Source organism: Bufo bufo, chromosome 1, assembly GCF_905171765.1.
Source record: "Bufo bufo chromosome 1, aBufBuf1.1, whole genome shotgun sequence".
NCBI classification, from domain to species: Eukaryota; Metazoa; Chordata; class Amphibia; order Anura; family Bufonidae; genus Bufo; species Bufo bufo.
The window spans coordinates 223492505-223516972 of NC_053389.1; the positions used below are offsets into that span (position 1 = coordinate 223492505).

General features: G+C 44.1%; 1 protein-coding gene across 2 annotated transcripts in view; it reads right to left on the bottom strand.

Annotated features, from left to right (window-relative positions):
• Positions 1–24468, bottom strand: part of ITPR2 (inositol 1,4,5-trisphosphate receptor type 2) — a 347585-nt gene that overhangs the window by 262559 nt on the left and 60558 nt on the right. For both annotated transcript variants that reach the window (XM_040435629.1, XM_040435619.1), the window contains exon 2: positions 20781–20851. In XM_040435629.1, coding sequence (XP_040291563.1) covers positions 20781–20851 — 71 coding nt within the window. The remainder of the gene's footprint in view (positions 1–20780; positions 20852–24468) is intronic.

Consider the following 24468-nt stretch of genomic DNA (forward strand, 5'->3'; position numbering starts at 1 on the left):
ATCGATGATTGAGGTGTCCACATGAACGTTTTTCTCATTCACAGTGTGATTTGCGGCACTTTTACACGGGCCAGTTATTGGGAATGAGCGTTCGTAGTAACGTTCATTCTCGATCATCAGCAAGATAATTGGGCAGAGTAAGGGTACTTTCACACTAGCTTTTTTCTTTTCCGGTATTGAGTTGAGTCACAGCGGCTCAATACCGGGAAAAAAAAAAGATTAGTTTTATCCTAATGCATTCAGAATGGAGAGCATTCCGTTCAGGATGCATCAGTTCAGTCCCTCTTACGTTTTTTGGACGGACAAAATACCGCAGCATGCTGCAGTTTTCTCTCCGGCCAAAAATACTGAACACTTGCCGGAATGCCGGATCCGGCATTAATTTCCATTGAAATGTATTAGAGCCGGATCCAGCATTAAAATTGACGCATTGACGGATCCGTTCTTCTGGTCCGCGCATGCACAGACCTTTAAATCTGTGAAAAAAATAAATACCGGATCCATTTTTCCAGATGACACCAGAGAGACGGATCCGGTATTTCAATGCATTTGTCATCCGAATCCGTCTGACAAATGACATCCGTTTGCGTCCAGATTGCAGGATCCGGCAGGCAGTTCCGGCGACGGCAAAAGTACCCTAATTCAAGCATCACGCCAGGGTCACGCTCCCGGGTACTGATGCTGCAGTGCAGGCAGATCATTACATGCCAATCTATCAGACATTTTGGCCCCAAATTCTTCTGGGCACCTTCCAATTCAGGTTGTGACTGTAAGTTACCGCAATGACCCACTCCCCCCGTAACACAGAAGTTCGGAAAACTGAGATTTGAACATTTTTATAGTATCGCACACCATAATTCTGCTTTAGCAGTATTTCTGCCTGCTAGGGACATGGGGGAAATACAGTAGTCTCTAGGGATTTTGGCTCCAAACTGAGAAAATGGCTGATTTTCAGGGGCTCCTTGACCTTACAGAGAGATTTGGAAAAACACTAATGTATGACAGGGTTAAGACACGTCTTCTTGTGGCCAATAACTCTGCAGCCTTCCATGTCTCATCTCCTTGCTATAAGCCTGAGTGGCAGGTATTAACAATGTATTTATTAAACCTGTCAAAACTATTTATTGGCACAAGGTCGACGTACACAGATCACACAATGGATTCCCAAAGACTGAGATCCTGCATCCGAAACTGACAGACAAAAAGAAAACACACAAAGGATTAAACTCCACAAAGATCAAGTGAAGACGTCATGTCAACCAAGAGCGCTCCACCTTACAGTCTTCACATCGGACACTACAGAGCCAAAGTGAAGACGTCACGTCAACAAAGAGCGCTCCCCCTTACAGTCTTCACATCGGACACTACAGAGTCAAAGTGAAGACGTCACGTCAACAAAGAGCGCTCCACCTTACAGTCTTCACATCGGACACTACAGAGCCAAAGTGAAGACGTCACATCAACCAAGAGCGCTCCACCTTACAGTCTTCACATCGGACACTACAGAGCCAAAGTGAAGACGTCACGTCAACAAAGAGCGCTCCACCTTACAGTCTTCACATCGGACACTACAGAGCCAAAGTGAAGATGTCACGTCAACCAAGAGCGCTCCACCTTACAGTCTTCACATCGGACACTACAGAGCCAAAGTGAAGACGTCACGTCAACAAAGAGCGCTCCACCTTACAGTCTTCACATCGGACACTACAGAGTCAAAGTGAAGACGTCACGTCAACAAAGAGCGCTCCACCTTACAGTCTTCACATCGGACACTACAGAGCCAAAGTGAAGACGTCACATCAACCAAGAGCGCTCCACCTTACAGTCTTCACATCGGACACTACAGAGCCAAAGTGAAGACGTCACATCAACCAAGAGCGCTCCACCTTACAGTCTTCACATCGGACACTACAGAGCCAAAGTGAAGATGTCACGTCAACCAAGAGCACTCCACCTTACAGTCTTCACATCGGACACTACAGAGCCAAAGTGAAGACGTCACGTCAACAAAGAGCGCTCCACCTTACAGTCTTCACATCGGACACTACAGAGCCTTGGGCAAGCACCTCTCAAAAGTAAATTCAACATGATGGACATGGTCCTGTGCAGGAGGCATTAGGGTGCATTCACATAACTGTATGTATTCTGAAGTCCGCAAAACGCGTATCAGTAAAAACTAGGACATATTCTTTCTGTTTTGGGTGGCTGCGAATGGACTTGTGGATGCGGACAGCACACAATGTACTGTCCGCATTTTTTGCGGCCCCATTGAAATGAATGGGTCTGCATCCGATCCGCAAAAAATGTGTGAATGGGGCCTTATGCTGGTGAAGTAACACTGTGTACCTACATTAGTTAGTACTGATCCTGAGTTACATCCTGCATTTATCTCCAGAGCTGCACTCACTATTCTGCTGATGGACAGGGCAGATTTACTAAGAATGGCATTTCCTACATCAGTCTTAGGGCAAATGCAGTCGAACATAAGTTCTCCGTGCCCGTATTGTGGACCGCAAACAGCGGGCCCGCAACAAATGGGCACTGACCGTGTGCACTCTTTGGTGCAATCCACAAGATACGAAAAAAGATAGGACATGTCTGAGGCGCGGAAGCACTACAAAGCACTTCAGCTGGCTTTCGGGTCTGTGCCTCCGCACTGCAAAAGATAAGACACATCCTATCTTTTGCTGTATTTCGCAGATTGCTACCCCATTCAAGGTAATGGTTCCGCATCCGCACCACAGAGTTCACACAGTCAGTGTTCGCGCATTGCAGACTGCTATTTGCGGTCCGCAGTACGGGGCACAGAGCTCTTATGTTTATCTGCGTGGGCCCTTAGTCTACTCTAAATACACTAAATTTATTAGGAGGATCACATCTCTTAATACATTTTCTGCATCTTCTGACAGTCTGCGAGCTACAAAAACAAATCTAAGCCAGTTGTGAGCTGAGGTCCTATCATGCAGGAGTACAGTTATATTTTAAAAGTTACCGTAGTATAGTGTAACAGTATATTAGTCCAGTGCTAGTGTAAAAAAATCACCAGCGCAAGCTCCCCACAGGCACTGAAGAAACCGGAAATATCAGTTCTAAAGCCTGCAGAATTATGAGTGCAGCACTGGGGCATAATGCAGGCTGTACCTTATGACAAGCCTGGATGAGGTAATAAAATGAATTTCAATGAGAAACGCTTTAAAAAAAATAATGCACCATGGAGCATTTACAGCATATCCCTCAAAGTTCAATCAGCAGTCCGCACGCGCCTCTGTGGATGCTGATGGCATGACGCACAGCCTGCTGTCTCCACGTTGGGGATTGTGTTGACTGTTGCCAATCGAACCGGTCATGTAAGGTGCACGCCGGCGTGCAGGTACACGCTTGTCAGCAATGCTTCACAGTTCAGCAGGAGGCAGCGAATAGTTTCAAGATAAGCAGTTGTGACAGTGTCAGGGGCCTGGGACGCATACAAAGTATACAGTATCCCGAAGCATTTCCTCTTTAACCAGTTCTAGACCAAGCCATTTATCCTGACGAGGCACATTTTCCGTTTTTTAGTACATGCGTCTTTGGAAGCTATAACTTTTGCTTTACATTTGGTTATGTAAATAATTTCTGTGCCTTTTTCCAGTTATGTACCAGGCTTTTATTTTATGTCATTTTTATTTTAACATTTTTTTAGAGGAGATTTATGAAAAATGGTGCAAAGGAAAACTTAGTGGTCCTAAGCAACACCTGTCAGATTCTACCTTTCATTTTTCAGCACTGCTTTGGAAAAATCAAAGGATCCATCTAATTGGTTGCTATGGGCTACCGGCGCTTTGGCTTTCCGTTTGAGATCCGTCATGGGCTCTCACAAGCGGTCAAAAACGGATCAGTTTTGCCCTAATGCATTCTGAATGGAAAAGGATCCGCTCAGAATGCATCCGTTTGCAGTCTCCATTCCGCTTTGGAGGCGGACACCAAAACACTGCTTGCAGCGTTTTGGTGTCCGTCTGACGAAACTGAGCCAAACGGATCCATTCTGACACACAATGTAAGTCAATGGGGACGGATCCGTTTTCTATGACACAATCTGGCACAATAGAAAATGGATCCGTCCTCCATTGACTTTCAATGGTGTTCAAGACGGATCTGTTTTGGCTATGTTACAGATAATACAAACGGATCTGTTCTGAACGGATGCAGACGGTTGTATTATCTGAACGGATCTGCACCAAATGCAAGTTTTACTAAATCCTCTCCACCCCCTTTGTTTTAATGTTTGAAAACAAGGAGAGAAAAAGGGGGGGGGGGGGGGGGAATAGACAGTTTTTCATGTTTTTAAAATATTTGTTTGTTAATAGCACATTGTACAACTAAAATATTATTTTCATTATGTCCCCTTTCCATAACGGCGATTTTGATATATAGGATGTATGGGTTTGGTAGGCGGGAGTGGGGCTACAAAACTAAGGACAGGAGAAAGTGCTAACAAGGGACAAGGCAGTGGATATCACTCATACCCTACCGACCGAATTAGAATAGCAGATTAGTCGCTTTAAAAGGGGGGGTATGCTTGAAATCAATGTCTTCTTCTGTTAACCATGGTCACCTCCAAGGAAACCCTTGTAGTCATTATTCCAAGTTTGCATCAAAAGGGCTTTACAGGCAAAGACATTGCTGCTTGTAAGATTGCACCTAAATCAATCAGTGATTGGATCATCAAGGAGGCTTCAGGGTTCTCAAGAAAGTCCAGCAAGTGCCAGAACCATCTCCTAAGGAAAATTCAGCTACGAGATGGGGTCAGCATCAGTGCAGCGCTTGCTCAGGAATGGCTGTAGGCATATATGAGTGACTTTTGGGGGATGGCCTGGTGTCAAGAAGGTCAGCAAAGAAGCCACTTCTCTTCAAGAAAAACATCAACAACAGAATAGCATTCTGCGGGGAGTACAGGAAATGGACAGCAGAGGACTGGGGTAAAGTTGTCTGATGAAGTCACCTTCAGACTGTTTGGGACATCTGAAGAGATGCAGCAGGGGGTAGCAATCAGTTCAGCGCTCTCAGGATTACTATGCATTATAGCGATTTATTTATATGAAAAATAAAAGGACTGAAAAATACAAGCAAAGCTTCAAAAGAGTGAGTATTATTCATACCTCACGAATAACCTTTTGAATAAGACTAATAGGGGGGGCGTGGCCTGAGAGCGCATGGAGTAGGTCGCACCGCACTGAGCTCCTGCAGACATCCTGATTTTAGAGTGGTAGCAACCCCCTATTTCGCAGATCCTTGCCTACCTGGTGGTTGAGAGGAGACAGGAGAGTGTGGTGCTGATCTTTTGAGTCCCGACATGCCTAGAAAGTCCGGTAAAGGGCCGCGCTGTGACAGGCCAGAGGAGAGTCGGCATGGCGCCGAGGAAGAAGAGGGGCCGGCCTTACAGCCCAAGACGAGACAGACGGCTGCCGCAAAGCTGAGCAGGTTTGCTCGCACGGAGAGTGCTGGGGGAGACTGGGCTGAGGAGAAGGAGATGGACGCTCAGGTCTCCTCTGGACAAGAGGATGAATCCACCGACGGGGAGACCCTGGACGCGGTAAATTGGCCGCCATTAACCCCTGCACGGCCGGCAAAAGACGCGGTAGGCCCTAAAGTTGTGGATGGAGCAGAGCCTACTCTAAAAGATATTATGGCCGCTGTGGCCAGTTGTAACAGCACACTGAAGGTGCTTACAGTACAGGTTGGCAGCCTGAGGTCGGATGTGTCTTTAATTAGGCATGACCTACACAAAATCACAGAACGCACCTCTGAATTGGAGAAGAGGGTGTCCACTATTGAGGACGTTATCCAGCCTATGCAAATGGCGGCAAAATCATCTGCTAAAGATATAGCGGCGTTATACGCCAAAACAGATGACCTGGAGAACAGGTCCAGAAGGAATAACCTGCGGATTGTGGGTGTGCCAGAGAAGACGGAGGGGGATAATGCCACCGAATTTGTGGAAAAATGGCTGCACCAATTATTTCATGAAAAAGGTCTATCCTCATTATATGCGGTGGAGCGGGCGCACAGAGTCCCCATGCGGCCGCTTCCGCCTGGCAGACCTCCCCGTCCCATACTGGCGAAGATACTCCATTTTAAAGACCGGGACACTATCCTGCGACAATCTAGGGACAATGAGGAGATGGTCCTGAATGGGGTGAAAGTATCCATATTTCCGGATTATTCCAACGAAGTGCAGCGGAGGAGAAGCAGATTTATGGATATAAAGAAAAGGCTGAGAGCTCTACAAGTCCAGTACGCTATGCTGTTTCCTGCTAAACTGCGTGTGGTGGCATTGGGATCCACCAGATTTTTTGAAGATCCGGAGGAGGCGACGCAGTGGCTGGACGTCCACGAGCGACAATTGAGAAGTGGGGCCCTGGACACTTGAAGGAGGCAGATATACGTTTCTTATGTTCAAGTTATATATGCATTTACACTCTAGGATTGCTTTAAATGTTGCACCAGTTAGGGAGTGTATTATGTAATGCTACCAAATGGTAGTTCCTGAGGAGGGAGCAGGCGGTAATGATAGTAAAATGTATTTCTCAGTTGTGGGGAGGATTCTCTACCTGAGGAAAAGTGTTATAAATTGTTATGCTTATTGTAGGTTGAAGGGCATGTTGCTCTCGGATTGCCTTGTTTTAATGTGGGAAGTGGATAAGAAAGGGAAAGGTTTCCCCAGCTACAGTAACCTGAGTATGAGAGGGAGGGAGGGGGGTGGGGGGGTAGGGAAAAGGTTGGGGGGGAAGGTTAGGGTCTTGAACTATGAGCGAGTGTTATCTGAATGGGGTGTGAGATTCAAATATGGTTTAAAATTTTACCATGTCACAGGCGATTAGAATCTTAAGCTGGAATGTGAGAGGGATGGCTGAAGCACGGAAAAGACAATGTATTTTTCAGTATCTGGGGCGGTTTCAGCCGGCTATATGTTGTCTTCAGGAAACGCATTTGACAGGAGAAAATTTACACTGGATGAATAAAAATTGGGTGATCCATGCGTTACATTCAACTCATTCCTCTCATTCTAGAGGTGTAAGTATGATTGTGCATAGGAGTATCAGGTATGAACATATGCAGGAGTGTGTGGACGCTGAGGGCAGGTATGTGTGTGTGGTGTGTAAGGTAGATGGAATACAGCTGGTGCTGGTGTCTGTGTATGTGCCTCCACCGTTTGCTTCCCCATTAATAAGAGAGATCATGGGCTTTGTGGCGGACTTCCCTGGGCTGCCGTGGCTGTTGGTTGGGGACTTTAATTGCACGATGAATGACTCCCTAGATAGATGCCGGGTGGAGGGAGCAGGTGGTTCACCGGGGAGTGCGGCTCTCAGGAATATTTTGGGTGAGGTAGGAGTGCAAGATGTATGGAGACGGCGTAACCCGGATAAGCGTGAATATTCATGTAGATCCGCCACGCACCATTCACTATCGCGTATAGATCTGGCCCTTGTTAACGACATAATGCTACCACTAGTTAGGGATGTTGTTTATCATCCTCGGTCGTTGTCTGACCATTCTCTGGTGCAGATTGACTTGTGCCTGGGGGTGCTCAGACAGGGACCGAGGCTGTGGAAGTGTAATCCTCATTGGTTGAATGTGTTGGGTGACCTATCTGGGATTTCTATGGAAATTAAGGAATTTTTTGATATCAATACAGGGTCGGCTTCGATACCAGGTGTATGGGACGCCATGAAAGCATTTCTGAGGGGAGTTCTGATGAAAGAAATCAACAAACATAAATCCAGGACCAGAGAGGCGGATGTCAAGGCGCATGTACTAGTGTCCGAGGCTGAGAGAGAGTTTAGTAGATCCCCCACCATGGTTAGTAGTGAGGCGCTGGAGGTTGCTCAGGAGCAGCTGAGATGTCATCTGGTACAGGCCGCAGATAGAAAGAGAAGCTTTTACCGTCAGAGATCTTTTGAGGAAGGAGAGAAGGTGGGTCATTTGTTGTCAGTGGTCTCGCAGGCTCAGAGAGGCTCCTCTTGTATTCAGGAGTTGAGAGATGACAGGGGGAACAGTTGTCAGGACACAAAAGGAATATTAGGAATTTTAAAAAGCTTCTATGTATCTCTATATACTTCCACTGGATCTAGTTCTGATGAGGCCCTGAAGGATTTCCTAGAGGAGGCGCAGTTATCGGTGCTGTCAGAAGAAGATAGAGAGAGGCTAGAGGAGCCGATTACACTAGAGGAACTGGAAGCTGCACTTGGGGACATGGCAAGTGGTAAGGCCCCTGGAGCTGATGGTCTCCCAGTAGAGATATACAAAAAACTACAGGGGATATTACTCCCTGAATTACTTAAGGTGTTTGAGCACTCATTGGAGGCAGGTTCGTTACCACATTCGATGCAGGAAGCTATAATTGTGGTTTTGCCTAAGCCTGGGAAGGATCCTAAAATACCGGATTCCTACAGGCCAATTTCACTTCTCACGGCTGATGTTAAGCTACTGGCGAAGGTGTTGGCGAACAGGCTGTCCAAGGTAATTCTGACCATAGTACATCCGGATCAGACGGGATTTATGCCAGGAAAATCAACGGCTATTAACCTTCGTAGGCTGTACACTAGCTTAAATATTCCGGCGGATAATGGTGGTGACAGGGCCTTGCTTGCGCTTGACGCCGCTAAGGCGTTTGATAGTGTGGAATGGAGGTATTTGTGGGGGGTCCTGAGAATTATGGGCTTTGGTGAACGGTTCATTCAGTGGGTACAGGTTCTGTATTCTAGCCCTAAGGCGAGAATTAGAGCTAATGGAGGATTATCAGACTGTTTTCCCCTCGCCAGGGGTTCCAGACAGGGATGCCCACTGTCGCCCTTATTGTTTGCTCTTGCAATAGAGCCGTTGGCGGCGCATATTCGCTTATCTACAAGTATAGAGGGGTTTAGATATGGTGAACTGCATAATAAAGTGGCTATGTACGCTGATGATACCCTACTTTTCTTGGGCGATACTGGTGCGTCCCTGGATGCGGCCATGGCATTGATTGACAGATTTGGTAGCTTTTCCGGACTACGGATAAACTGGCAGAAATCCTCTTTGATGCCAATTGACGGGCAGGCCCTGGTAGGCAGACAAGTAGATAGTTTGGTGCCCTGGGTGGATAAATTTAAATATCTGGGATTACATATAACACCGAGACTAGCGGATTTTGAAGAACTAAATCTATCCCCTTTGCTAGCTACTTTTAGGCTTAAAGTGAGGTCATGGTGTAGGCTCTTTCTTTCGGTGGTAGGTAGAGTTAACCTTTTAAAAATGGTTATGATGCCCCAACTGTTATATATACTGAATAATGCTCCAGTTTGGATCCCTCTGGATAGATTTAAGAAAATTCACTCTATATTTAGAGATCTTACTTGGAAGTATGGACAGGCTAGGATCAAACTGGAGACATTGCAGTATTCTAAGTCGGAAGGGGGCTTAGCTGTCCCTAACGCATGGATTTATTTTTTGGCTTCCCAATGTCAGCATTTTAAGGGATGGATTGATCTACAAGCACCGGATATGACTGGGCAGATATTGCAGCATTGGCTGGGCAGTCGTGACCTCATGGGCATTCTGGAAGGTTTAGGAATGCATGCAGGGAGGGAAAAACTTCCTCTGATTGAACTCATGAAAAAAGTTTGGGCAAAAGTGAAGCTGCTAAGAGGAGTGGGAGGTATTAGTGAACTTTCACCTATTGGAAAGAACCACTTGTTGCCAGAACTATTGGCCATACCAGGACTTAGGAACTGGGAAACTTATGGAGTGACGAGAATTGGACAATTAATTAAGGACAAGACATGTAAGTCATTTCAAAGCCTGCAGCAGGAATTTAATATCCCCAAGGAGTGGTTTTATAAATATCTTCAAATAAGACATGCCCTTGGGGTCACGATGCGGAAGGGATGTGTGATAGCTCAAATGGAGGTGGTCCATAAGCTTGTTCTTCCGTCGGGAGGGGGAAAAAGAGGGTTAATATCACAGGTGTACGCTCTTCTAATGGAAAAATTCTTAGAGGGATATCCGCTTTCAAGAATGAAAAAGTGGGAGGCTGACGTGGGGGATATGTCTAAGGATATGTGGGAAGATATTTTAGAAGCAGTCCCCAAGGTGTCTCTAAGTGAACAGGGCAAACTGTCCCAACTATTTATTATACACAGAGTGTACAAAACACCGGTGTTCCTGAAAAAGATAGGAGTAAGAGGTGATGACAAGTGCCCAAAGTGTATGGAAGATGGTGCAGACTTATTACATATGTTGTGGTCTTGTCCAGTAGTTGCTAATTATTGGGAGGAAGTTGTAGAGATGATTAATAGTAAATTGACATTAAGAATTCAAAAAGATCCTAAGGTGTGTATTCTGGGGTATGTGTCTGAAATTGGAGGAAATGAACCGGTTAGGGTAGCTGCGGGGAGATTGCTATATGTGGCCAGGAAACTGATCGCTATGAGGTGGATCCAGGGGAGTCCGCCCACACTGAGTGAGTTTGAACGGAAGGTGCATGACATGCTGGTACTCGAAAAAGGGGTGTTTGTGAAGAGAGGGTGCCCTCAGAAGTTTGAAAAAATGTGGACTGAATGGTTATCTCATACCCACGTGGTTATATAGTCATGTGATGGTCAAGACCAATGTTAGGGTTGGGGGGTTAGGGTAGGGTAAGGGGGGGAGGGAGTTTGGAAAGGTCAAGTTTCTGGTAATTTTTTTTGCCCATAATATGCTTTAGCAAAGGTATATGTAGTGTATGGATTCATGATAATACTGAGTGGTGATATACTTATGAGTATTGTTGTTCACTGAATCTGCATCGTGGATAATTTAAAGAAAGAAAAAGTCAACATATTGTATTATGTTATAATATGTATTTATTGTTTAATAAAAACGATTTGATTCAAAAAAGAATAAGACTAATAGGACTGAGTGAATTATGTGGATATAATTGTGGAGCCCGAGTGAGGTTCTGAATCAGGTCGTGGTATACTACAGGTGGAGCAACATTTGATGAGAAAAGGTGAGCACTACCATATGTCCTGTGTCATGCTAACCGTAAAGCATCCCGAGTTCATTTATGTGTGGGGTTGTTTCTTATACAAGGGAGTAGGCTCACTCACAATTTTGCCATGAATAAAGAATAGTATGAAAACATCTTCCAAGAACAGCTTCTCCCAAGGATCCAGGAGCAATCTGGTGGTGAACAAGCCAAGAGTGATGACAAAACATTTACATTTCGAGTCCATGGCCAGGAATCTCCCCAGATCTCAAATCTATTGATAACCTGATCCTCAAAAAGTGGGTGGGCAAACAAATACACAGAAATTGTGATAAACTCCAAGCACTGATTAGGCAAGAATGGGTTGCCATCAGTCGTCAGGATTTGGCCCAGAAGCGGATAGCCAGCATCTCAGGGAGAATTGTAGAAGTTTTGAAAAAAGAAGGGTCAACACTGGAAATGGCGAGACTTTGCCTAAACTTGATGTATTTGTCAATAAAAGGTATACATTTAAAAAAATGCTTCAGTACACCATTGAAGTATCTGATAAAAAGATCTAAACATATTGAAGGAGCAAATATTGTGAAAATCAATATTTGTGTAACGACTGCATAAACAGTGCTAGTTAAAAGGGTTGTTCTCTTTTTACTGTTGATAACCCATCCTCAAGATAGGTCATCAATATCAGATTGGCAAGAGTCCGACTCTCGGCACACCGCCGATCAGCTGTTTGAAGAGAAGGCAGCGCCTGTACGAGAGCTGCTTTCTCTGCTCTGTTTACCTGCCCGCCGCAGCAATTGCAGTTTACTGGTGAGCAGGTGTAATTACAAGTATGCCTGAACTGCCTTCCTGTTCAGGAAAACTGTATGCAAACGCATGTCATTTGCAGACTGATCAGGACCCTGATCAGTCTGACAAATGCATTGCAATACCCTTAGGCCCCTTTCACACAGGCGAGTTTTCCACGCAGGTGCAATGCGTGAGGTGAACGCATTGCACCCGCACTGAATCCTGACCCATTCACTTCTATGGGGCTGTGCACATGAGCGGTGATTTTCACGCATCACTTGTGCGTTGCGTGAAAATCGCAGCAAGCTCTATATTGTGCATTTTTCACGCAACGCTGGCCCCATAGAAGTGAATGGGGTTGCGTGAAAATTGCAAGCATCCGCAAACAAGTGCGGATGCAGTGCGATTTTGACGCACGGTTGCTAGGAGACGATCGTGATGGGGACCCCATCTTTATTATTTTCCTTTATAACATGGTTATAAGGGAAAATAATAGCATTCTTAATACAGAATGCATAGTAAAATAGTAATGGAGGGGTTAAAAAAAAAAAAGAAAAAGAAAATTAAACTCACCTCATCCACTTGTTCGCGCAGCCCGGCTTCTCTTCTGTCTTCTTATTTGATGATATGGGAGGAAAAGAACCTGTGGTGACGTCACTGCCCTCATCACATGGTCCGTCACATGATCCATCACCACGGTGATGGATCATGTGATGGACCATGTGATGAGCGCAGTGATGTCACCACAGGTCCTTTTCCTCAAAGAAGAAGAAAGAAGAGAAGCCGCGCTGCGCGAACAAGTGGATGAGGTGAGTTAAATTATAAGGGAAAATAATAAAATCTACACAACACCTAACCCAAACCTGAACTTCAGTGAAGAAGTCTGGGTTCGGGTCTGGGTACCAAACATGGCGACTTTTCTCACGCGCGTGCAAAAAACGCATTAAAACGCTTTGCACTCGTGGGGAAAAATCGTGCATGTTCCCGCACCTTTTCCCACAACGCCCGTGTGAAACCAGCCTTATTATTATTTTTCACATTTTTAAAGGTCTGCGCATGAGCAGACCTGGAAACCAGATCCGTTTTACCGAAATACTTGATACCGGATCCGGCAAGTGTTCTGGAATTTTGGCTAGAGAAAATACTGCAGCATGCTGCGGTATTTTCTCCATCCAAAAACCATACAGGGACTGAACTGAAGACATCCTGATGCATACTGAACGGATTGCTTTCCATTCAGAATATATTAGGATAAAATGGATGTTTTTTTCCGGTATTGAGCCCCTAGGACAGAACTCAATACCGGAAAAGTTTAACGCAAGTGTGAAAGACCGTAATTAGACTTACCGGTAATTCTGTTTCCTTGAATCCACCATGAGGGCTACAGATGAGATTGACCCCTTGACCTCTGTAGGGGCAGGAATTACAGAGAGTTTAAGAGGCCCCCACCCACTCTCACCCTCAGTGTGTACCAGATACCAAAAGTGGGTATATATATATATATATATATATATATATATATATATATTTTATTTTATTTTTTTATATATATATATTATTAATCTCATAATATATACAACATTTTATGGGAGGGAATATGAGCTGTCATGGTGGATTAAAGGAAACAGAATTACCGGTAAGTTTAATTACGGTCTTTCTATTTCATCCACCATGACGGCTACGGATGAGAACTAACAGATCACAAAGTAGGGGGGGGGGTAACTGCTTGCAACACTTTTTGGCCAAAGGCCAAATCCGCTGAAGCAGAAATGTTCAGGCAATAGTGTCTTATGAAAGTATTAATGCTAGACCAAGTCGCAGCCCTGCATATCTCATCGAGAGATACCCCAGCTTTTTCTGCCCATGAGAAGGCCATAGTCCTAGTGGAATGGGCCTTTATTCCTGTAGGACATGTCTGGCCCAATAGGGAATAACAGCAAGAAATAGTTGTTTTTAATCCAACGCCCTATGGATGCCTTGGAAAGCTTCTTCCCTTTATTTTTTCCCACAAATTGTATTAACAGATTATTATCCTTCCTGAAAGATTCTGTAGCCTTTTGTCTCCCTCACATCCAGAAGATGCCATTTTTCTTCCATGGGATCCTTTGGTTCACTGCAGAAGGAAGGTAAAATAATTTCCTGGTCTCTGTGGAAATTTTAAACTACCTTCGGGAGAAAACCCGGATCTAGTTTCAATACAATTCTGTCAGGAAAAACCGATAGATATGGTTCTCTACATGACCAGGCCTGGATTTCTCCTACGTGTCTAGCGGATGTAATTGCTATTAAAAAGGCCGTCTTAAAAGAGAGATGTTTTAAGGAGATATCTGTTATTGGGGCAAATTGAGAATTTGTCAACCCATTAAGGACTAGATTTAAGTCCCATAGCGGAATCTTATGTTTTAGTGAAGGTCTAAGTCTGGATGCGGCTTTAATAAACCTTCTAATCCATGTATGGTTCGCTAGGTTAGTAACGTCAAAGCCCCCAGGGCTGATATCTGCACTTTCAAAGTACTTGGCCTAAGGCCTAAGTCTAGGCCCCCTTGTATGACTGATAAGATCTTTTGTATGGAAGGAGATGATATATTGGGAGAGACTTCTCCCAGCCATGAGCAGTACTTTTTCCAGATTTTTAGATAAATGGCGTCAGTAACTTTTTTTCTGCTGGCTTGGAGGTATTGATAACCTTATCCGAAAGACCCTTACTCCTTAGGATTTCGCTTTTAGGATCCAGGCAGATAGTTTGAAGAGACCTGGGTTCGGATGTTGGATTGGCCCCTGTGAGAGAATATCCTTCTGAAAAGGTATCTGCCATGGGTTTTCCAGAGATAAGTTTTTCAGGATGGAGAACCAAGTTCTCATGGGGCAATAGGGAGTAATCAATATTCCTGTCACCAGGTCTGTGAGGATTTTCTGCAGAACCCTGGGGATTAATACCCATGGAGCGAACGCATATGCAAGGTTCCAATTCCACTTTACTGAGAAGGCGTCTGCCGCCAACGTATTTTCCCTGGGGTTCAGGGAGCAAAACCGGTTGACCTTTGTATTTCTGTTTGAGGCAAGTAGGTCTATTTGTGGTTGGCCCTATCTGGTTATTAGTTTTTGAAATATCTCTGGATTTAATGGCCATTCCCCTGGGTCTAGAGTCTGTCTGCTTAGGAAATCTTCCTCTGCATTTTCTGATCCCTTCAGATGAATGGCTGTAATAGATAGGACATTTCTTTCTGCCCAAGAAAATATTTCTTTTGTTAGGGATCTCAAATTTTGGGACCTTGTACCTCCTTGATGGTTCAGGTAAGCGACTGCTGTTGTATTGTCCGAGAATATTTTTAGATGCTTTTTGTTTAATAAACGGATTTAATTTTAGAGTTTTCCAGACCGCTCTTTATTCTTTGCAATTTGATGACTTCTTACCTTGCCAGCTTGAGGAGGCCACCGTTGCTCCCCATCCTGTTGCACCTGCATCTGTTACTATTTGTATTTCTGGTTCTTTTTGCCAGGTTACTCCCCTGGCTAGGTTTGTTTCCATCTTCCAAGATATTTTTGTGAATTTTGATGTATAGGAATGTGGTAGTATGCATCCTTGAGATCCGTGGACGTCATGTATGTCCCCTTTTTTATTAGGGGCACAATGGAGGAAATGGATTTGATTTATAATTTTTTGTACATTATAGATTTGTTTAGGTCTTTTAGGTTTATGATGGTTATGGAGGAGCCATCCGGTTTTTGTACTAGGAATAGTCTTGAGTAAAAACCCTGTTTTTCCTCTGACATAGGAACCTGTTTTATTACACCCGATGTTGTTAATTCTAGTATACCTTGCCAGATTTCTGAAAGAGTATTGGGATCCTGTGAGGTTATCTGAAACTTCTTTAGGGGGGGGGGGGGTGTAGAGGTAAACTCTACTTTGTATCCCTTATTTCTAGAGCCCAAGGGTTTTGATGTTATGGATTCCCACTGGGTCAAGAAATCTTTTAACCTCCCCCCTACCCTGGCATCATTGCTTTTCACTTTGTTTGTTTTGGGCGTTGAGGAGGAAACCTCTTCCTTTTCCCCCCTTCTGGTAACTCCAGCGACCAGTTTTTCCTTTACCCCTATATGGCCTAGATTGCTGACTGAAGGGACGAAAAAAACTTTATTTTTTGTTTTTCAGGGAAACCCTTCTTTTTTTCCACGGCCTTTTCTAAGATCTTATCGAGTACCGGCCCAAAGATGTATTCCCCTGATAAGGCTATGTTGCATAGATTTAATTTGGAGTTTTTATCACCTCCTCCCCAGGATTTCCTCCAAAGCGCGCACCTGGCAGAATTTGAGAAAGCGTCGTCTTTAGCTGCAAATCTAACAGATTCCGCAGACACGTCTGCTAGAAATGCCGTGGCGGATTTCAGGAGGGGAATAGACTGAAGGATTTCTTCTCTAGGGGTTTTATTTCTTATATGATTATCTAGCTCATTAAGCCAGAAATACATGGCTCTAGCCACAGAGGTGGCTGCAATATTAGTTTTTACCCCGAACATAGACGCTTCCCAACATTTCCTTAGAAGGGAATCCGCTTTCCGTTCCATTGGGTCACGTAACTGGGATGTGTCCTCATATGTCTTTTTTACAACTTTTGCCACTTGAACGTCTATTTTAGGAGTATCATAAAATATTTTTGATTCAGCAGGGTCAAAGTGAAGCCTCTTTCTAAATTCTCTAGAGACACCCAGTCTTCTTTCAGGATCCGCCCATTCATCAAGGATCATTTCTTTTATATTTTCATTAATGGGGAAAACCGTAGATTTTTTTTGTGCGTTATCCCCCAAACATTTTGTCCTGTACAGATCTCTTTTTTTTGAAGTTCTCGATCCCCATGGTGTCTCTCACTGCCTTAAGTAGTTCATCCATCTCTTCAGAGGAGAAAAAGTACTTTTTATCATTCTCTACTATCTCCCCTTCAGACAGTTGGTCATCCTCAAAATCCTGTTTAAAAACAGATGCCCCCTCCTCCATGTCCATAGCATCAGAGGAGGATGGAACAGATAACCTTGGCTTTTCAGCAGGAGGTCCATTTTGAGGGGGAGTAAGAGAGGATCTAATTTCATCCTGAATCATGGATCTAACTTCCATCAGGATAGACGGTTGCTCTTCTTTCAGAAGGTCATCAATGCAAGCTTTGCAAAGTTTCTTCTTATATCCCTCAGGTAATTTTTTTGAACAAGTGACACACTTGTTGTTATATTTTGGTTTAATTTTCATTTCCTTAACACCCTGATACAAGAAGTACAACCCAGAGTCAGCCATGTACTAACTGACGCAAGTAAAAAAAAAAAATAGAGGAATAATGCACGTTCCCTACAGGGAGACTCATGGATGGAGTAGCCAAAGGTGGGTCTGCGCAGTCCATACGGGTCCCAGGAGCCGACATTATTGCTGAAGTGAGGGGAGACGCTGTCTGAAAGCTGCCGCGCTGTTTAGCTTGAACTGCGGCGTTTGACGTCATCTGTCATCTCCGCCTTCCCCGCTCCCCTTGCCAAGCTCCGCCCCACTCTAGACCTTGCCGGGGTCACAGCGGTATCCGGGCAACGACCCTGTGCACCGTGCGGCGTCCCGCTCTGGCTGGTCTGCTTCCACGACAGCGGGTAAGTAAGACCGTACAGCAGTGGGACGAGATTCACGCTGACCTCCCCAGCCCAGCTTTGGCAGAAGCTGCGGGAGGGCTGAGGAGGAGATTGGCAAGCCAATCCTTGCACCATGTAGAAACATGTAGTTTAAAAAACAAAGAAAAACTGCTATAAACTCTTCAACTCCCTAAGGAGTCCTCGCTGTGCAGTGCCCCATAGGGACAGGAAAACACTGAGGGTGATAGTGGGTGGGGGCCCCTTAAACTCTCTCTCTGTGTATTTCCTGCCCCTACAGAGGTCAAGGGGTCAATCTCATCTGTAGTCGTCATGGTGGATGAAATGGAAAGTACCCTAACCAGAAATACACCTATATTAGGTGTATTTCTGGTCCAGATTGCGTCGCAAAGGTACTTTGCGCCACAATCTGTGACTTTTCCCAGCTCACACAAGGTCTAAAAAAGTAAGGGTCACGTGGGCGGGGAAGGGGCCAGTCTAATTTACCTATTTCTATGCCTGGTTTAGGTGTAGAAAATGGTTTAAATATAAGACAGCTCAGAAGCGGTCTTACATTTAGAATCGGCAGTGGATCCACTGCCGAAGTTATGTAGAGGAATATTAAGACTGGCATGTAGAACGCTGGTCTTAATAAATCCCCCGCTTAGTTCTCGCTCACTGATAAGCGTGCCCAGCGCCGCCAGTGAGCTCTTCTGTTCTCCTGGCACGCTGTGCAAATAACCAGCCGCCGGGAGAGATGCCCTAGTGAGTGGTAAGCGCTTGTAGGGGTAGGCTATTTTACAGTATATAGGCACAGTTATAGAATATTACTGTCCGTATATACTGTATAAGCACTTCCCCTGCCTCCCTGCATTGCTTGTAGCAAGTGCTTGCAGCTCACTCAGGCATTTCTTCAGGCAGGCAGCAGGTGGGAAAAAATGTGTAATTTTTAATTTAATCCTCTGCTCTTTTTCTGCGCTTACTTGCCCAAGTGGGCGGAGTCATCAGTGACTGCTAGCATTCTCTGTACGTGTATAAAGAGACATCTGTCAGTCACAGATGAGACGGCCCCTGAATACAACTGCTGCCCTTGTCCACAACAACCAGTAAGGTCTGTGCTGTACTTTTACAGCCCGACTGCTGGATTCTAGCTTTTCTGCAGCACCCATGGCAACCAATCAAATCACATTTTTCATTTTCTAACCTGTACTACGCAATGAAAGCTGAATTCTGATTGGCTGCAACATATCCTGTTTATGGCCACACTAAAAAAGTTGTGCAACATTGGGCATGTATCCCTACAGTATGTACCCCCAGTCTAACTTATTGTCCACACTTGCTGAGAGAAGTGCTGCTCACACCTCGTGCCTCAGACAAACCTGTTACACTAAGCCTCGCTCAACAGTGTCTCACTCAGTAATACCTATGACAACACTGTACTAACATGGAAACCTTTCATTTACTAACATTCAGGTCTCCATGACAATCAAATAATGGCCAAACACCAGCTCTCCTGCAACATAACGCATGCTTTACTCTACAGAGGTCTGAGAACTCAGCAAAGGGGGCAATATTATAGTAGTTCTATACTTGTACATAGGGGGCAGTATTATGGTAGTTATATTCTTGTACATAGGAAACTGTATTATAGTAGTTATATTCTTGTACATTGGAGCAGTATTATAGTAGTTCTATACTTGTACATAGGAGGCAGTATTATAGTAGTTATATTCTTGTACATAGGAGCAGTATTATAGTAGTTATATTCTTGTACATAGGGGACAGTATTATAGTAGTCATATTCTTGTACATAGGGGACAGTATTATAGTAGTCATATTCTTGTACATAGGAGACAATATTATAGTAGTTATATTCTTGTACATAGGGGACAGTATTATAGTAGTTATATTCTTGTATAAAGGGGGCAGTATTATAGTAGTTATATTCTTGTACATAGAAGGCAGTATTGTAATAGTACTATTCTTTTTCATAGGTGCAGTATTATAGTAGTTATATAGATATATAAGTGAACAAGCCACTCAAAAGGAAGAAGTGTGGGGGTGGGCAGTGGAACATTCTGTAGTGTTGGATGGGCAGCGGCCGGCAGCCTGCACTTCTTGCTCTACAGATGGGGTCGGTTCCGGAGGAGGAGCACTGTATGCCACGCTGATTGGAGGTGAGCGCCGGCAAAAACTGCTGCTCCGCTGCCTCCACCAATCACCTTCCTGCCCAGCCACACTCACTTCTGCTAGATGGAAGAAGGGAGGGATTGTTACTGGCCTTCTGTTACCGCTGAATGTTGTGCTATACCCTGAACCCTCTCCACCTCAAGTTCCTGGGTGAGTGGACAGCCAGGATATGAGGGGAGCTCAGGGACTGACCTGGACTTTAAATATGTATTATATATGACTACAACCCTGCTCATCCCTAGGAATGCACCCATGTACTGCAGTACATGGGTGAATTCCTCTGGATGAGCGGGGTTGTAGTCACATTTAATATAAACACAGGCCAATAATGGTACAGTCCTTACACGTTATTTACAGGATTTTTTAGACTTTTAGACTCCCTTTTTAGGAGGTATCAAATCTTGCTTAAAAGTGCCTGCACCTTTTAGTCTGCAGTCAGGGTTGTCCAGCAGTGCTCGACTTCCCTGCTTCCTCAATGATCCAGTAACTTGCGGTTGCCATGTTGATACTTTATGTGACCACATGCACCATTGCTGATTGTTTCAATAGTCAAGAGATAACACGTTAGGATTAACACAAGCTGACTGCAAACTATAACCCCCCTGCTCTATACTAATAAAATGAGTGACATTAACCCCTCCACCTCATTAGACTAAGTTCTAATTAGTAGAAAATATTTGCTTTCTAATTTCCCGTTGTATAAACTTGGGGGGAGTCCTATAGTCCAAAAAAGATGGGTATCTTTTAACTGGATGTTGATCTGGAACCACTATGCAAAATGCCTTAAAAAAAAATGCAGCACACACTAGCATTTGCGTTTTTTCAAGCGGGGAAATAAAAACAATGGATGTCTATGAAACAAATTCACAAGACAATGAGGGAAAACCGCTACAACCAGAGGATGCTGGGATAAAAAAAAAAAACTGAACAAAGAAAAACGGAATACAATAACCGCTCCTGCATCGCTCATTCCCTGTTCTAACCCAACTACTTTTTGGAAAGGTGGCAAGCAGGCTCTAAACCTCCCAAAAAGTTACATAATTTTGAGCAACTATGGCATGTGCCAAATTTTGGTATTTTTTGACACCAGTTTTCTGGCGTACAGAGGATGATAAATACCCTGTTAGGTGTAACAACAGCGTTAATGCAGATATTTTGATGCACACAGGGGCACTATCATAGTGAAGTATTAAGATGTTTTCAGGCACAAGCTCTATTCTTACCTCTGAACTTTTTTGGCGGATTCGCCAGGTCTCCGGCTTCTGGGTGAACCACGCATCTGTCATCCACCAATCTGGAGAAAGACAAACACAATATGACATGCAAGAAACAGAGAAGACTCAAATATTTACAAAGCAAAGTATGATGAGGAGCTCAGATAAGGAGCCCTGACTAATATAAAGCCTGTATGACTACACGCGGTGGGGGGATTTATCAAAACTGGTGTAGAGGAAATCTGGCTTACTTGCCCATAGCAATTAATCAGATTCCATGTTTTATTTTCCAAAGGAGCTCTGAAAGGTTGAATTATCTGATTGGTTGTCATGGGCAACTAAGCCAGTTTTCCTATAGAACCAGTTTTGATAAATCTGTGTGACTCTGAAAAGCTTGGTTGATGAGTTCTTTGGGATGGCAACATAGTAGGCATGTTCACAAATGGGCAGATGGGCAATGCCAGTGAATAACAAAATAGTTCTGGGAACAATAACTAAAGTGTAGCCACAACTTCCACACAGGCTGTTGATTTGAAATGAAAGTAATGCCTCCTTTACACGTCTGTGATGACATCCATGACAAGCTGGTCAATGGTTCATCCTTGAAGATGTCTGTGAAGGATCTAGGTTTGGTCCATGTTTGGACCAAGCAGTATATTATGCCATGGTTTTCCACTGACCTATGGCGAGTGGAAAACCACTGATATGTGAACAGTTTAAAATCAATGGATACATGTGCTGTCCATGGAGAACACGAGGCCCAAGGATTATTGAAGACTGAGACACGGAGTGCCTCAAACCTCTACTGAGCCATTAGCTCCACTTTGTGTGAATAAGGCATGCATGTTTTTCACATCTCATATAGTTTCATTTTGCCAGATAATCCATAATATAATGAAGATACCTTAAGTATTCATTACATAGGTCGCAGAGCATGAGGAACTTGCTTGCCGCATACCTCTCTGAAGCTGCAAAGTCAACAGAGGAGTTGCTAAAGACATAAACATGAAAGTCCTTGAAGGTTAGATCCCAGGGCATCTCCTAACCCCCAACCACCCACCACCACCACCAGTGTCTAGAGTGAAGGAGACTAATATTTTCACTCTCAAATTATTGGTGGAGTGTCCCTTTAACAGATATACCATGTTCTTTTGTAATTATCGCTCATAGTGCAATAAATCATCATAAGGACTTGTCTCTGTTCCCAGTTAGCATGGCAACTGGATTTACTCTACACTATCACCCATAATTACTGACTGATGCAATTCTTCAAGCTCCGCCATCAGCAATTACAGGATTTGCAACAAACCCTTTAGCAATGGACTTCCCAAGACTGATAATACATATGCATGACTAGCATGTACATTCCAGAGAAACTGCATAAAAAGCAATTGCCTAATATACTCATAGGGCTCCTCTTTAGTATAACCGGGTCGCTTGTGCTCAAGAGTCAAATAATACTGAACACTTAAGTGTACTAGGTGATGCTACATATGAGACTTCCTGAGACACGGGTCTAGGTGGGATCATGGCGCGACTGGTGCATTCACCTTGAGCTTCACTGTGGGACATCATGTAAAGCTAACAGCAGAGCTGATCCCCACGGCTATAGATGTCAATGTGATGATAAATACTGGGGTAATAGCAGGATTCAAAGGACACAACCAACACCAGAAAGTAGGCCAAGTATTCTAAAAGGTATATATATAAAAGTATATATAAAGTGTGTGTGTGGGCGGTATAGTCAAAATGCCACAAACCAATAAAGATAAGGGAAACTCCAGCTTTTTAGTCCGATATATCATCTAGATCTACGTAGCATCAGTGGGACATGATCAACAAAAAATGTTGCAAAATCAGGGGATTCCGTAAAAGTCTGCAATTGATGCCAAGTACATGTAGGCAGGCGGTCTTGGGCTTCCGCTTCCACCAATTCTTCCATCCTCATGATGCCACGTAGCTCCAAAAGCCACTAAGCAACATGGGGGAAGGGTGTAACTGTAGACTTCCAGTTAAGGGGGATTACCAAGCTAATGGCAGCCAAGAAGTATCTTAGAATGCCTTTCGTAATCTTAGCCAAGGAGCCAGAAATCATGGACAGTAAGCAATCCAAGAGCAGTTTGAGATTTTTCTAGAAAAATATTGCATATTCTAAAGACACGCTCCCAGAGACACATGATTCCAGGACAACCCCACCATATATGAAACAAGGCACCACTTTCCACCCCACCACGCCAATAAAAAATGTGATGGAGTAGGAAACATACACTGAAGATGAACAAGATGGTTATACCGGCGTGATATAATCTCATAATTCTTCTTTCACTTGTGCCACCATGGTCATACCATGAGCAAACGTACAGATTTTCAAGATATCGGGAGGAGCAAAAGTAATACCAAGTTCTGTCTCCCAGTTCTGAAAAATATGAAGTCCTTTCCACATTACTGCATTTCAAAAGCAACTGATGCATATAAGATAAGCATCGAGATAAGGCTGAGATACGGAAGAAGAGCTTGTCAAATTCGGTTATAGTAGAGGAATAGAAAGACCCTGAAAATGTACTGCTAATAAAGAACTGCTTTATCTGCAGATATTCCAGCCAGGACAATAGCTTTTATCTGGATTCTGTAACTGCAAAGTATCCAGAGAGATCAACACATCGTCATCCATGACCTGTCTAAGATGAGGAGCTGCCAATTTATCTCATATCAAAATGGAATTGGCACAATAGGGTTTTGAAACAATGGGAGCATAGGCCCTGGTCTTATGGAAAGTTTGAAAGTGGCAACCCACTTATCCCATATAACAAATACATTGGAAACTAAACATGGTAGTTCGGTCTATCACACGGGGCCAACCAAGGAATCAAACTGAGATCAATTAACGATAGGGTTGACTCCAAGATCACCCATAGTTTCTTGGAGCTCAACTCCAATATTTTTACCTAGATCTCGTGAAATCTTTTGATATCTTTCAGTTTCACCATAGACAGCGTTAACTCAATTGACTCAGAGTCCCGAAACAAGGTCTTTAGGAGACCAGGAGTTAAAGTTGAGTCAGGAAAACACTTATTCCAGGTATTCTTGACTACTGGATCTCAAAAAATGCATAGGATGTGCTCCAGAACTGATCCTAAGGCGGGAGCTCCACAGCAAAACATTCTCTCTAAGCCATTGTCAGGCCACCATTGGGAGGCACTGTTTTATACCTGTCTCTGTAAAGGGGCCACTGAAATGCTGCACTATAGTTGGGCAAATGGGTGGTTCAGACATAGGTGCATTTGTAACTTCTCCTGCTCAGCTACCAGAATGACGAAGGATTGAAATAAGGTTCCATTCACACATCCGCAATTCCATTCCGCATTTTGCGGAACGGAATTGCAGACCGATTCATTTCTATGGAGCTGCACAACGTGCGGCTCCGATCCGGAATTGCGGACCCGCACTTCCGGGTCCGCAATTCTGATCCTGAAAAAAATAAAACATGTCCTATTCTTGTCCGCAATAGCGGACAATAATAGGCATATTCTATTAGTGCCGGCAATGTGCGGTCCGCAAAATGCGGAACGCACATTGCCGCTGTCCGTGTTTTGCGGATCCGTGGATCCACAAAACACACACGGATGTGTGAATGGACATACTGATAAAATACATATACAATGAAATTCCTTTAACCCAGCAGCTGGTAATCAAGAAA